We start from the raw sequence: 14948 nt of genomic DNA, 5'->3' as shown, positions 1-14948 counted from the left end.
ATAATTCTCAGTGAAGGGAGTCTCTTGCGAGGAAGTTACTTCAGATTAGTTGATAGGGAAATGACTATTGGATGTATTTGTGCAGGTGTTGAAGGATGGGATGCAACATGTGGGGAAACTTATCTGTAGTAACATGGGTGCCAGAATGGATTCTGAACCAAAGCGATGGAGGATCTTGGGTTTGTTCACCAAACATCTTTAGATTTAGTATAAAGATGTAATTTTTGGCTGGTGTTTCAAAGCATGGAACTTTTAGAGTATTTTCAATGGAATGTTTTTTAGGACTTATGTTGTAATCTCCTTTAGCTGAGTTAATTTCATCCTTTAAGTAAATGACAGGTGGAAATTAAATCTTTTGGATTTTCAATGGGTTGCATATAGAAGGGGGTGGAGTGCTTGCTTCAACAGAACTGCTAAACTATATATTACTCACCTAAATATGCTTGTCATTATTCAAGTTTGTACATCTGCTACTCTTTTTGCTTACCAATAACATCTTATGAAGAGGAGGTCATGGCCTCATTCATATCTGCTCCGACCTTTCTCAAAACTGAAAATAATCATTTTCATGATCATTCAACTTATTGAAGGCATAATCTGCTCAAATCCAATGAATTGTGATTTAAATGAGTTTCCTTGTAAAGAGAGAAAATGGCCTCATCTAAAGATGGATTCAAACATAAAGATCTTTTTCCTCCATAAGATGCAAAGAACTACTAATGGCTCCTAAAGGAAAATGGTACGAACCATTGCACCAAAACCCCGAGGTACTAGTGAAGGCCGCCCACCAGGATCATAACATCCCACCATGCTCTGCAGTCCAGACTCTGGGCTGAATGTGCGCCCATACGGTGGGCCCTCCCTTGGCCCTATGAGCTCCAGAGAAACACTGCAATGTTGTTGTTGCCACCCGCTTTGAGACTCGAACTTGGGTGGATGCTCTGATACCACATGGTACAAAACATTGCACCAAAACCTTGAGGTGCTAGTGAAGGCTGCCCACCAGGATCATAACAGAAAAAGCTTTGATTTGTTGGTCCTGATGGAGCCCAAAAATTTTGCCTCCATTTGAAACATAATGTTGGAGACTTAAGAAAAAAATTGTCATTTATGTCATGAAAAACACATCAAAGAGAGTTTATTGATTTAGATCATGAAATTAATGCACAAAAGTACTAAAGAAATCAAATACACCTACAACTACAGAAGATAACAAATCTCAGTGTTATTTACAGCAAATATTGAATATACCATATGATTAATATATTTAAACCACCCAGCATAAGCTTTAGATTGGATTCCACTAGTGAAGTCAGAGGGAGAGCATGAGTCGAGCAGAAGATTAGAGACACGGTTCCTTATAAAGATGGAAGGATTTGATGGTGGAAATGAGCAACTTCTACTAATTGGGGCAACAAACAGGCCGTAGGAGCTTGATGAAGCTGCTAGAAGGCGTCTAACAAAGCGTCTATACATACCACTGCCTTCTACAGAAGCCAGAGCATGGATAATAAGGAATTTACTGGAGAAGGATGGCTTGTTTAATCTTTCAGATAAAGAATTATGTTCTATTTGCAGAATTACTGATGGTTATTCTGGATCTGACATGAAAAAATCTTGTAAAGGATGCTTCAATGGGACCACTCAGAGAAGCCTTACATAACGGGATTGATATTGCAAATTTAAGGAAGGAAAATAGAAGACACACAGAGTAGTGCGAGAGCATGAAAATCTACACTGGAGGTTTGATATCCGCCAGAGAGTAATTCGAATGGAGTCTCTGAATCAAGAACATGAACATAAACCCTCTACTTCAGGCATGGATAATGAAGCACGATAATGACAATATAGAAGGAAGCCCTCTGAATCCGATAAAAGGAAAAACTAGTTGAAGGCCACACAAACACCATGAAGAAACATAAAAGTATTAGTGACAACCAGAGGTATCGTGGATTAAGGTAGAAGCCTTGCGATTTAAAAATACAGATGAAGCATTTCCAAAAATTTCATACCCGATAAATAAAGGAATAAAAAACTAAAACAATTGCGATCCCTGTTAGAAGCTGTGTGCGGGAAAACTCAATAAACTCATCATCACAGGATTGCAGGCTATGGTAGACGAAGAGCATCAATGGAGTGATGTCTAATAAAAACAAAATAGTAATAATGTTTAGAGCAATCAAATGTTGATAAGAAAAGTTCCACAAGGCATTTTTTACCAAGGATGCGATTAAGATTTCGCTCAAGCGGTGACAAAAAGAAATTATTTAATTTGAAGAGGTGTCATTTAACTAAAAGAAATTATTAAAGTAATTTTCATTTAAGGAGAGATATGAATAATTAAAAATTAGGAAAGGACGTAACTCTTAGTTCAAGGGTTATGTTTCTTTATCCATTATAAATAGAGGGAAAATTCAATATTAGGATATCGGAACATTTTTTATTCTCTCAGAAGGAGTATTTTACAATTTATTATTGTATGGAGGAATAAGGGGTCTATTATGATTTTATAATATAAAGTCCATTATTTTATTTTTAAAATAAAATTAAAATGTCTTTTGTTTATTTCTAAATGGCGTGGAGATTTAAATTGCAGGCGAATTGTCCTTCGTAATTATATTTTAGAATTCTGTATATGATTTTGATATCAGATAAGTGGACATGGTTAGTTAGCATTTTAAATTTGATCATTATAGGTGTTGTGAAATATTAAATTGTTTCCGTACCTCTGTCTAGTTTGTCTCCTTCTCAGCGGAGTTAAAATTCAATGTTGACTAATTTAAGATTGCATTATAATTGGTTTGTCACATCTGGATTATTAAAATTGTTGGCAGTATAAGTGCATTAAACATTACGAAGTTGTACGTGAAAGTTCACCAAAGTTGACTCTATCGCCTGGATTAACAAAGCACTGGTCTTTTGTTATTAAAGTCAAAAAATCTATATATTCCTTCTACAAGCATCAAATCCATTATTGACAAATTTTATACAAAACATTTAACCATTATCTAGCATCTAGTTTTCATTTTGATCGAGTTCGAGAACTTTGCCAGACGAAGAACCCCAAAAGTTTAAATTCGCTATAGAAAAATCTTGAAACAGTAGTTAGTGTTCGAGGTGAAGGTCTACCCGCTTGGGTGTAGCGGAGCCTAAAGTATTCTCGTTCATTGGCTAGAACTGATTGAGAAGTCCCATTGGAGAAGTGGCAGGCTCTTGGATTTCCAATCTGTGGTTTTGGGAACCAATAGGTCCTTGGGAGAGGGTGGCCTGGGGTGGGGTGGGGTGTGTGTGTGTGTGTTTGGGGGGGTGGGGGGGCTATTTCGACCCAACCCTTAAGGGCTTGGCTACTTGGGCAGCTGAAACCTTTTACTTGTTTTTTCTTAGGGAAAGCCCTAGGTTGTGGTCAGGTTCAAATATAATTTGGGGTTTGGGACCAGTCTCTATTCACCCCACATTATACTATGCCTTGAGGGTGTGTTCCCCCCCCAAAAAAAATCCTAAGCATTCTTGGAGTGGGGTTACACCTGAGACATGGGGTGGGGGGGCTATTTCGACCCAACCCTTAAGGGCTTGGCTACTTGGGCAGCTGAAACCTTTTACTTGTTTTTTCTTAGGGAAAGCCCTAGGTTGTGGTCAGGTTCAAATATAATTTGGGGTTTGGGACCAGTCTCTATTCACCCCACATCATACTGTGCCTCGAGGGTGTGTTCCCCCCCCCCAAAAAAAAATCCTAAGCATTCTTGGAGTGGGGTCACACTTGAGACATGGGGACAATATCTTGGTGTCCCATGGGCGCCACCTTTTTTTGCTGCAGCAGAGGATGCCTGGGCATCCGGAAGGTGCTCAAGAGATACACAAGCATCATCTGTAGCATTTTGGGAACACTATGATGTCTCCATGTTTCTAGTGTAGGGAGTAGAAAAATGTGGCACTGATGGGGAAGCCAAAATTCCATCCCCACGTCCCAAGTGCATATCCATTCTAGGAACGCTCGGGGTTTAGGGGGAATGCGTCCTTGGAGTACATTGTATTGCCCTATGACTTGTACAATCCAATTTTTAATTTTTTGGGTATAATTCTTTCACCAAATTATATGGGCTTAAGATTTTAATCTTAATAAATAATTAATTTTTTTTATTTCATAACAGTTTTAATTATTTAAATGTTCCTTGCATCCATACCCATGAAACAAGCCCACTCCCAAGAAACACGGTGGAAAACTCCTCAAGTTACTCCCTTTTGTCTAAAATGTTCAAAATATTAAAAGTTCTAATTGAAAGAGATAGAAATGCTAAAAACTTGAGCATACACAACCAACTCCGGTTCATGATGCTCAAATATCAATGTTTTTACTCTTGAAGTTAAAAATGATCATAACTTGAGCTTTCACAACTAATAAGAGTTGAAAATGCTCAAAACTTGAGAAATCAAAATCTATGTTCCACGAAGTTTTCGGGTTGGGGGACGTTTTAGGCGATATAAATGCGTTTCTGGTATGGGTATAGGTTGAAGCCAAAATTTAGGGGCTAAGACCTGTAATGTCCCCAATATTATTAAATAATAATATTTTATTATGTGGTCGAGAATCAATGTTTTTAATCTCTCGAGCTCACTCTTTAATTTTGTTTAGTACTTGTCGGCTTATTGCCATTTTGTAATCCTTTGGGAAGTTTCTCTGAAGCCCTTTATAAGGCCTTCTTGTAAGTTGTTTTAGGCATGCATTCTGGATTATTTCTTTGTTTTGCAAATTCTAGTTGGGATTCTCTGTTGTTCTCCATTTCGGAAGTGAAAGATCTTCGCTACTTGGCTCTTTTGGTTTCGGTGGGATTCAACCCTCACCCTATTTCGTCGCCTATAGCTCTTCGCTTGGATCTGGCAAATCGGAGCACCATCTTTGTGGCATATATCGAAGGATCATTTGTATTCGAGTTTCTAATATTGTATTTGATCTACTTGTGTGTTGTATGAACAAATTTGCATTCATTATTGTGGCTCAAACACCAATTGTGTGGCATTTGGACATTCCTGTACGGCCTCTTCATTTTTCGTACGACCTACCATATTTCCTCACCAACGTACTTCCATCCTCTGTCTATTAGCTGTACAACACATCGTATGACCACTTTGGCGCTCACCCTGTACACCAACACTCCACCACCTTACGCCCTCATAGACCACTGCACAACTCTCCTCAAGTCACTGTACGGACCTCTTGTTTCACACAATACAACGACCCTTTTACATTGTACGACTGCCAAAGCTATTGTATCTTCACTCCTAACCTCAACCTCACTGTATTGTGTCCCTCCACTTGCCATTGTACAGTCTTCGATCCGTACAAATTCATCTTCCTTCCATTTGCACACCCCTTCCTTCTCCACCGTACGACCCACTTCCAAGGTTCCCACACCGCATGGACACATTTCAAGATCACAGAAACTATCATTTTTGCTAGTGTCTTATACACTCCATTGCTGGTACGAGACATTTCAGTGGTATCAGAGCTGGTGATCTTGCCAGCCTGTCGGTGACATTGGATGCCACCAAGATCCCAATCAGTTGGAAGAATGGATGAATCAAGCGTGTAGATGATGCAACTTATAAGGGAGCTGACAAGTGGACAACAACAACTCAGTGAAACCTTGTTAAATGGACAACGACAACTCAGTGAGACTTTGGCAAAGGGGCAAAGATCAAATTGGCGAGACCCTTCGACTGTTGGCACAAGGAAGGTCAAATGGAGGGCACATTGGGCATGGTGACAATTCTGTCAATGAAAGGCTTCACACAGAGCGATCCCATACATGACCAATGATGCTGACATTTCCCCAACAATTGGAACAACCTAGGGAGCAAGAGCCTACTTTCCTTGAAATGCAAGATCAATTCCGTCAAGATTGGTTTGATGCCAGATTTAGTGCAAAATTGTCCTTCAAGGATTATGTGGATTTGCGGATGAGATATTCTAGGAGGCAGGGCAATTACAATGATGACATTAGATGAAAGATTGGAAAGATAAACTTATCATGCTTTGATGGCTCTTGGTATACATCAACACGAGCATGGGTTCAAAAGGTTGATACATGCTTCCAACTCAACCCCATGCCTGAAGAAGAGGCAATCAAGTTTGTGTTGATGCGAGTTTTGTATCACTTACATAACATATTAGGATTTGAATATTCGATATGGGATATCAAACATGTAACTCCTCTCTTGAAAAGTTATTGCTCATGGGACATGAGAATAGCTCCAATGTTCCTTACACCATTGGATACTCGCTTAGTTTTATCGATGTGATTCACTGGTAATCACGTAGGCGGCCTTATGCAAATTGTTGAGGATGACTTGGACTTTGGTGGGATGATGAAGGTGATGGTGGCTTGGTTTGTTAAATGTGCGGGGCAGATAATGTTGATGGTAGTGATGATGGAGGGTGTGTCTGCCGATGATGATGTTGATGGAAAGAGGTGATGGTGGAAGGTGAATGGATGAGTTTTGATATTCGACTTACTTCTCTAACTTCCCTCTCTCTAAACTTCAACTACCTGGCTACTCACTATTTTACTCCTACTCCTATGAATGGAAGGTTAGCAAATGGACGGGGATCGAACTTAATGAGAGCTAACCAGCGGCCTCACTTCCAGGTGCAATGATTCGAAGGAATACTAAACTAGTTCACCATGCAAGGCTTCCCAACCAGCCGCTAGGATGCTAGTGGTCTAGTACTAATCCCTATCAAACATTTACCAATGCTACCATACAACTATCCATCTACTTTAACCTCACTTAAACAACTTCATATGCAACCAACTTTAACAACTTGAAAGAAAATCTAACTATGTGGAAGCAGAAAACATGCAATAACACCCAATGTTCTTAATCAACATGCAAATCGCAACAATGAAAAATAGAGCAATTTTGGTATTATCTTTGCAACAATTTCTCCAACACTTTACAAATGAGAGAAAATGGCCTTTTATAGGGGCCAAAAATACAACGGACGGTGGAGATCAAAACAAGATCAACCATCCAGATTGGATCCTCAAAACCCTAATTAGGGTTGCCACCCCATCGGCCAATGAGAAGCTGCCACCTCATCAATGGACCAATGAAAAAAGTGCAAAAAGTGGCAACTAATGAGAAGGCACCAAAATGGTGGCCAATCAGAAATAGACACTTGTCCTTTTCTAGAAGAAAGAGAAATTTGCCACTTGGGCTTACATCAAATGATCTTCTAATATAACTCTTCCATTTTCTTTCATTTTCTTAGCTAAGGCAATGAACTTAGCTAGCCTTTCATTAAGTTCTTCCATAGGAGGACAAGGTGTGTGTTTCGCCCTAAGTTTTGTTGACTTCGCCACACTGCTTGCTGCTTGTAGTATCCTTTCGTGCTCCTTCTCATATTCCTTCGCAAATTTGATAAAAGCATTGAGAGAGGAAAGGGTGCCTAAATGCTTCTTCCTAATGACAACCTTTCCCAACTCGTCTATCCTCGATTCAAAATCTGTCTCGTTGACATCTTCTCGGATATCCTCAAAATCAAGTGCCACCCCAACGTCGCTCATCATGGTTGAAATAGAAGCGTCGATGCTTGGGCTGTGCCGTTCAATCTCATTATGTATTTCTTCAAGTGTTCTGAATCTGGTAGTCAATGCAACAAACCAAGATTCAACTATACTCAATCCTCTCTCATCAACCAACCTGGTCCTCTGCAAATATGCCTCAGGTAGCCCAATGAACGCTTGTAGCCTAGGAATAGCCAAATCTCTGATGGGAAGGAAACCTTTCCATTCTTCTTCGAATAATCTGAACTTGTCTGTAATGGCCACTAATGACTGGAATGTTGAGATGAAGGAAGGCAAGAAATTTCGCCCATCTTGGATTGTATTATGGATCCAATCCCTGACTTCGTGTAGCTGAGCTGATATCTCTTTTGAATTGCTCCCATTGTCTTGAGGAAGGGCTGCTTGGTGCAGTTGTTGGATGGGTTGGCAATGTCTCCAATACTTGTTCTCGACCTCCATCTTTACTATTCTTTCATTTGCCTTCCTCAACCTTTCTCTGATTGATGCTATACCTTTCTTGACCTCCTCACACTCCATATCATCTGTATTCCTTCCCAAGTTATGTTCCACTATCTCATATTCCTGGGCTACAATCTCATCCACTGCCTTGTTGACTGTTGGAATAGCAATCTGAACCTCTCGGTGACCATCACTGTCGCTCTTGAATACCCTTGCCATGGTTTTGCCCATTTGTTTTTAGTTCTCGCAATCACCCTTTTCCATTAACCCTTGGATGTCCTCAACTATATGGGCCGTTACCACCTCGCCTTTTGGCATAAGCATTTTCCTTAACCATATTGGTGCAGTGCATCTCCCCAAATCTAGATTTAGTTCGACTAACAAAGCATCACCAACGGCCTCGGATGCTTGACTTATTGCCTCGATGTCGATTGGTCCATCTTCTTCTCTACTAGTTTCTGCCATATCATTTCCTTGTTGGTTCTCCGAGAGAGGGGAGTACTTGGTGCTCTCACTATAGTCACTTGATTTCGAATCAGAGCTCACTTCCACCGCGGCCCCTTTATCACTTGAATTGATCTCTTGGCTTCTAGCCTCAATTATACTCTCCCTTGATGGCGTTGCGTGCTATCTCTTGGCTGGAGGCTCTAGATGTTCTTTGCTCTTCTCTATCTCCAAAACTTTCTTCTTGCTATTTCTAACCATTTCCTATTGCCGATCACTTCCTTCATTCCTTTGTCTGACCGATTCTGTTTGTCTCTCCTTTGGCCTCATAATCTCATAGGTAAGGGGGATCATTTGCCTTTTCCGCTTCCTTAGTCTTTCATTATACCACAACTCAGTATGTAAATCCACTGCCCTTGTGACTGCCTCCAAGGAAGGATCCTGATGGGCATCCCAATCCATTGGATTCAACTCCGTTCCTTCTACTGTATCGTAATCTTCTCTTAGCACATTTCCATCATCCTCTAGTTGATCCGGAATATTAAGGCCTCTCCATCTGATAGCCCTCATCATGTTCACCGACAGCCTTGAGAAAGCTAGCTTTCTCACATGAAAGTCATCTTTGGCGTTGGCCCAAAAATCTTCTATGGTGGGAACATGCTTGAATTCATTTCCATGAGATACCTTGATAAGACCCTTAGGATCAAATCTTTGCCTTGCTCTGTACCATCCTAGATGATACCATTCCAATTCCTTCTCCACAGCCTCAAAGGAGGCCCGATTTGGGCAACTATCATTGCCAATTATGATTGAGAATGTAACGCCTCTTTTCCCTTCATTTCTCATCATTCTATCATAGTGTCAAGCTGCCTAGCTAATTCCATTAAAACTACCTTGTCAAGTGGGTATCTTGGAAGCCTCTTAGGACAAACTGTACTTCTTGCCACTCTAAGGTATGTAAATTGAGGAAATTGGATGAACCAACTCCCATACTTCTTAATTCTTGCTTTTGCTTCCGGTGAAAGTCTCTTAGCAGGTGTTCCTTGTAATACCTTTACTGTCTTCATGGCGAAGGCATCACAAAATATCTTGTAATCCTTGTTATTGTGCAAATGGAACTGTGGATAGCATTCATGTACCAAATATTGCTCCGGTCCATTACCGACTTCTCCTAAGGCCTTTAGTCCTGGACTCTTGTACAATCTAGCAATTAGGTAGACTAGATAGGAGCCCATGTAGAATTGCCTTTGGTTTTGTACGGTTCTGAGTTGCAATTCTAGGTTCTCGCTTATGATCTTGGCCCAATCAAACCTTCTTTTCCCCTTTTCAATCTCATCAATGAAGAAGTACATCCAGTTTTCAAATTGCATCCCTTGAGCTAGGCCCATGATCCAGCTGAGAAGAACAACGAGATCACCATATTCTAGTTTGAAATCTGCCATTGTGAACCTTGTTGATCTGCTAACACCTTTGTTTTCCTCATGAATCCAATTCTGCTTTAGGTGTGTGAAATAGGCCTCTTGGTTATCTTGAAATGATTTGGTTGCTTGATCCATCATCACAACCGTCATACCCTTGTACTGGGGAATGTTGAATGTTTCTTCGATTGCTTGTTCGCCAATGTTGACCAACACTCTCTTCCCTTCACCAAAAATGATGGATTTACTGTTTAGATCAAATTTGGATGCACACTCTATGATCAACTCTGGACACGGCAATGTAGGAGGAAAAGTTGCCGCATGTACAATTCCACTTTTGTATATCCTCTTTGCCAAAGGGGATTGTCCTTCTTCAGTCTTTCCTTCATCCGTATCTTGTCCACTGTACCGATATTGGTGTCGGTTATTCTCTTCATTTTCAAGAAGAAGGCATTTTGGGCATCATATCCTCTTTGTCTTTCTTAGTGTTTGTCCGCTTGGGATTCTTACTTGCACTGACATCCTCCATGCTCGTCGCCCTATTACGGGATGGTAGAGTGGTGGACCAGAAGGCAAGTAGAACCAAGGGAAGCAATCCTAAGATTAGAACGAAATAAGGATGTCAGCTTAAGGACCCCTTGCAACTCTAGATGATGAAAATTCACTTTAACCAATAATCTTACAGCGACTTTTCGGAATTAGGACTTGACCTTAAGAACTTCAAATCCTTTGCAAATCAGAAATTTAAACATCTAATGCTATCCTCCACTTGTTCACAAAGCAAAAATCAGACTTTCTCATGTATCTTCTTTCCCAACAAAAATCGCCTAAGTCTGGTACGAAAAGTGCAGTCCTTAAATGGAGAAAATTAGACCCTTACACAAATCGCTCATGGCACACAAATCAGGTCTGCTCTAGCAAAAATGGCCAAAAATAGAAAAAATCTGCCCCTTTGCAAAGTCATCAAATGATGAGAAATCTGTCCCAAGAGGAAAATCGCCAAGGAATGGAGAAAATCTGTCTTGAAATTAAATTGCCAATCACCAAAAATCTGCTCCCAAGGAAATTCGCCTAAGCATGGAGAGGAAGAAATGAAATGTGAGGAAGAAATGGGAGAGAGGCCTCCTCTTATACCCAACTTCCTTCTCCCTCTAAGCCAACCGACTTGGTCCTGGAGGAGAGAAAAAGTAAAATTAAAACAAAATTAAGGCCCACAATTAAATACTTAGCTTAAAATTTAATTTTGCCAAAAGGGAAATTGCACTTTTAAATTGCCATTTAGCTCCAAATTGCAAGAAGAAATTAAATGATGCTTTGGAGATGTGAAATATTTCCATTTAATGAGGATTTAGTAATTAATACGTCATTAAAATTGGAGTTTGGCTAACCAAAAGCCATTTTTTCAATATTAAATTACCAATTTCATTAAAGGTAAAAAGTTTTCAAGGCAATTTAAATCTATTAAAGCCAATTTTTTTTTTTTTGCAATTTTTCTCCAAATCGATTTTGCTATGCCAATTAGAAATTTTTATGACAAAAATAAAATAAAATTGCCTCTAGAGCCAAAAATCGATTTTTGCAATTTGGCCTCATTTCAACAAAAATAAAATTTTCACCAAAGAAAAATTTGAGATTTTCCAAAACTTAAGTCTATTCAAATTTACACAATTATATCCGGATTTTCAAAAGAAAACGTCTAAGTACAAATCTACAATTTTATCCTGCCAAATATTGCTCTTTAAAATTTTGTCCGGCCTAAGGATGAAATTGGTGGCTTTGGAAAATCAAGCGGAGCCGGGTGAAAATAAGCTAAGTCTCTCCCATTGGCTTGAAGGTGCCAAGGCTCAAAATTTTATAAAAATCGAAAATTGTTGGACAATCCAAAAAATTGCCAAGGCAATCAAAAAAGGGGGTCCCCAAAGAATTTGGAGCGATGGTGTGACAACCTCACAATAGTTTGCAGCACTTCACTTGGAGTGAATCGCCCATGAATGGTGGCACCATGGGATGTTCACCCTCGATCATGATCAAATCACTTCATATGCTGAATTCACAGAGAAACTTATTGATCGCTTTGATGGAAAGGATCCAGAGCTCAACTTCAAGGAGTTGGCACAACTAAAGCAAATTGGATCAATAGAGAGCTACATTACAGAATTTCAGAGGCTATCAATACTAGTGACAAACATTTCAGAGAGAAGACTTGTTGCTTTATTCATGGATGGATTAACCGAACCCTTAAAGGGTTGGGTGAAGGGTTTTAACCTTGACACACTTGTGGCAGCAATCAAGAAGGCATGAGACATGGCAACATCCACTTCTTCTTCTAAAAGTTATTCACATGCCAGGCCACCCATTGTTGCGAAGGAGAAAGACAATAAGTCCCCTCTAAAGAAGCAATCAATAGATGAAGCTACGAGACAAGATTTGAGGAGGAGGAAACTATATTTTAATTGTAAGGAATCATGGGAACCAAGACACCGATGCTTATTGAAGGGGAAGATCCATTACATAGAGGTGATGTCAGACAGTGGAGGATGAGGAACCAGAAGGCAGAGAAGATGATCAACAAATTGTGAAAGAGGGTAACATAAATCATGCAGAGAGGATTATTGCACTGGTACGTCGAGGAGGAACCATTGCTCTTGTGGGCACTCCGAGGTGTACTATTTTTCGGGTAGGAGGAACACTCCAAGGACAATGGGTCATAGTCATGCTGGACAGTGGGGCCACACTTAATTTCATTAATTCATCACTTGTGAAACGAAGAGGTTTAACTATGGAGACACATGTGGGATTCCAAGTCAAGTTAGCAGGAGGAAACCTCCTATCATGTACCCATTTGGTCCCACAACTTAGCATTACCATGGGAAACCATATGGTGACCGAAGATTTCTTTGTAGTAGATCTAGATGACATGGAAGTCATTCTTGGCATTCAGTGGATGGAAACTTTGGACGAGTACACTCAAAGCTTCAAATGAATGGAGTTTTCATTCGAAGTGGATGGAAAGAAGGTGGTCCTCAGGGGAACGTCAAATGTAGGGCCGAAGAAAATCTCAGCATAATAGATGGAAGCTATTCTTCAACATGATGACATTGTTTGGGCAGCACAATGTTTGATATCAACAAAACTGATGAAAGGACAACAGATTGACTATCAGGATGATGAGCTTCACACAGTGTTGGATAAGCATAGTACAATCTCTGTCAACATCCCTCCAGGCATCCCTCCACACAGAGGATTTGAGCACACCATTGAGTTGGAGGAAGGAGCCAAACCAATCATCACTATAACCTATTGCCATCCGAAAAGGTTAGGATGAGAAAGAAAAAATGATCCAAGAACTCCTAGAGAAAGGATGGATTAGGTCTAGTTCCAGTCCCTTTGCATCCTCTATGTTTTGGTTAAGAAGAAGGATGTAACCCTCCAAATGTGTGGGGACCATCGTACACTGAACAAGATAACCATTGAAAATAGATACCCCATTCCCAGGATTGACAAACTATTGAATGAGTTACATGGTGCACTCTATTTTTCCAAAATAGACCTCCGTTCAGGGTACCATCAGATCAACATGAGGGATAGAGATGTTGAGAAGACCGCCTTCCATTGCCACTACGGACATTATGAGGTCGTAGTTATGCCATTTGGTCTAACCAATGCTCCAGCTACTTTCCACTCATGCATGAACCACATCTTCAACAAGCAACTGCGAAAGTACCTATTGGTATTTTTTGATGACATACTTATTTACAGTAAGACATGGATGGAACATTTGAGGCATTTGGATGAAGTACTCGGAATTATGGAGTCACAAACACTGTTTGGCAAGAGGTCTAAATGCGAGTTTGGAATGACACAGATATTGTATCTAGGGCATATAATCAATGCTCAACGGGTTCAGGTACATGAAAAGATTCAAGCCATCTTGGATTGGCAGCCTCCCAAGACTCTCTCTGATCTACGTGGATTCCTTGGATTGCAGTTATCTCTCACAACTTAGTGCACCCCTGACAGACCTAACAAAAAAAGTATCTTATCATTGAGATATGAAGGCACAACACACTTTTGAAAAGTTGAAGGAAGTCATGAGTTCATGCCTGATGTTGGCACTACCTGATTTCAATCTACCCTTCATCTTGGAGTGTGATGCTTTAGGAGAAGGTATTGGAGTAGTGTTGATGCAAAATCGTCACCCCATTGCATTCAAGTGTCGAAAACTCTCAGAAGTAGAACGACTATACTCCATCTATGATAAAGAGATGCTCGCAATCATGCATGCACTAACAAAGTTTTTGCAGTATCTTGTTGGAGCAAAATTTGTGGTGTGGACAAATCACAACAGCTTGAGATATTTCTTAGAGTAGAAAGATTTAAATGAACGACAACAGAAGTGGGTGAGCAAAATCCAAGCTTTTGACTTTGATATTGATTATGTGAAGGGAAAACATAATGTAGTAGGTGACGCCCTATCAAGAAAGCCTGCAATATGCTCGTTGTCTGAAATTTCAGCAGTTTGCAAGGAACACCTATTGGTTGAATACTCCAAGAACACATTTTCTTGCCAGTTGATGGATGGTCAAGTACAAGATGATAGGTATAAGGTGGTAGATGATATCATCTACTACAAGGGCAGGATTTATCTGGTGCTAGAATCCAAAATGAAGGAAAGAATTTCACTAGAAAACGTATAGGCAGATCCGAGAATGTTTTGCATGGAAGGGCCTCAAGAATGATGTCTTACAGTATGTATGGGAATGCTCTACCTGTTAGCGAAACAAATCTGAGCACACCCTACCTGCGGGACTTCTCCATCCATTGCCAATCCTTGATCAAAAGTGGGAAAGTATTTCAATGGATTTCATCACTGGGCTAACTAAAGTTCATGGGAAGGATTGCATTTTTGTCATGGTTGATCGTTTGACCAAGTATGCCCATTTCTTTTCCATTTCCACCAGGTACCAAGCATCACAAGTGGCTGAGTTGTTCTTTCATGAGGTTTTCCGTTTACATGGTCTCCCACGAAATATAGTAAGTGATAGAGATAGTCGTTTCCTTA

At 40.1% G+C, this 14948-nt stretch overlaps 1 protein-coding gene across 1 annotated transcript in view; it reads left to right on the top strand.

Annotated features, from left to right (window-relative positions):
- RUS2 (root UVB sensitive protein (Protein of unknown function, DUF647)) overlaps window positions 1–14948 on the top strand; it is a 96069-nt gene that overhangs the window by 33464 nt on the left and 47657 nt on the right. Inside the window, exon 5 of the mRNA XM_089814566.1 lies at window positions 86–179. Within this exon, the coding sequence (XP_089670692.1) occupies window positions 86–179 (94 nt within the window). The remainder of the gene's footprint in view (window positions 1–85; window positions 180–14948) is intronic.

This window comes from Cupressus sempervirens, chromosome 2 (genome assembly GCF_028749045.1).
Source record: "Cupressus sempervirens isolate cs-2001-9-10 chromosome 2, ASM2874904v1, whole genome shotgun sequence".
NCBI classification, from domain to species: domain Eukaryota; kingdom Viridiplantae; phylum Streptophyta; class Pinopsida; order Cupressales; family Cupressaceae; genus Cupressus; species Cupressus sempervirens.
Note: the sequence above shows the minus strand (reverse complement) of the source record. Positions and strands in the feature narration are given on the sequence as shown.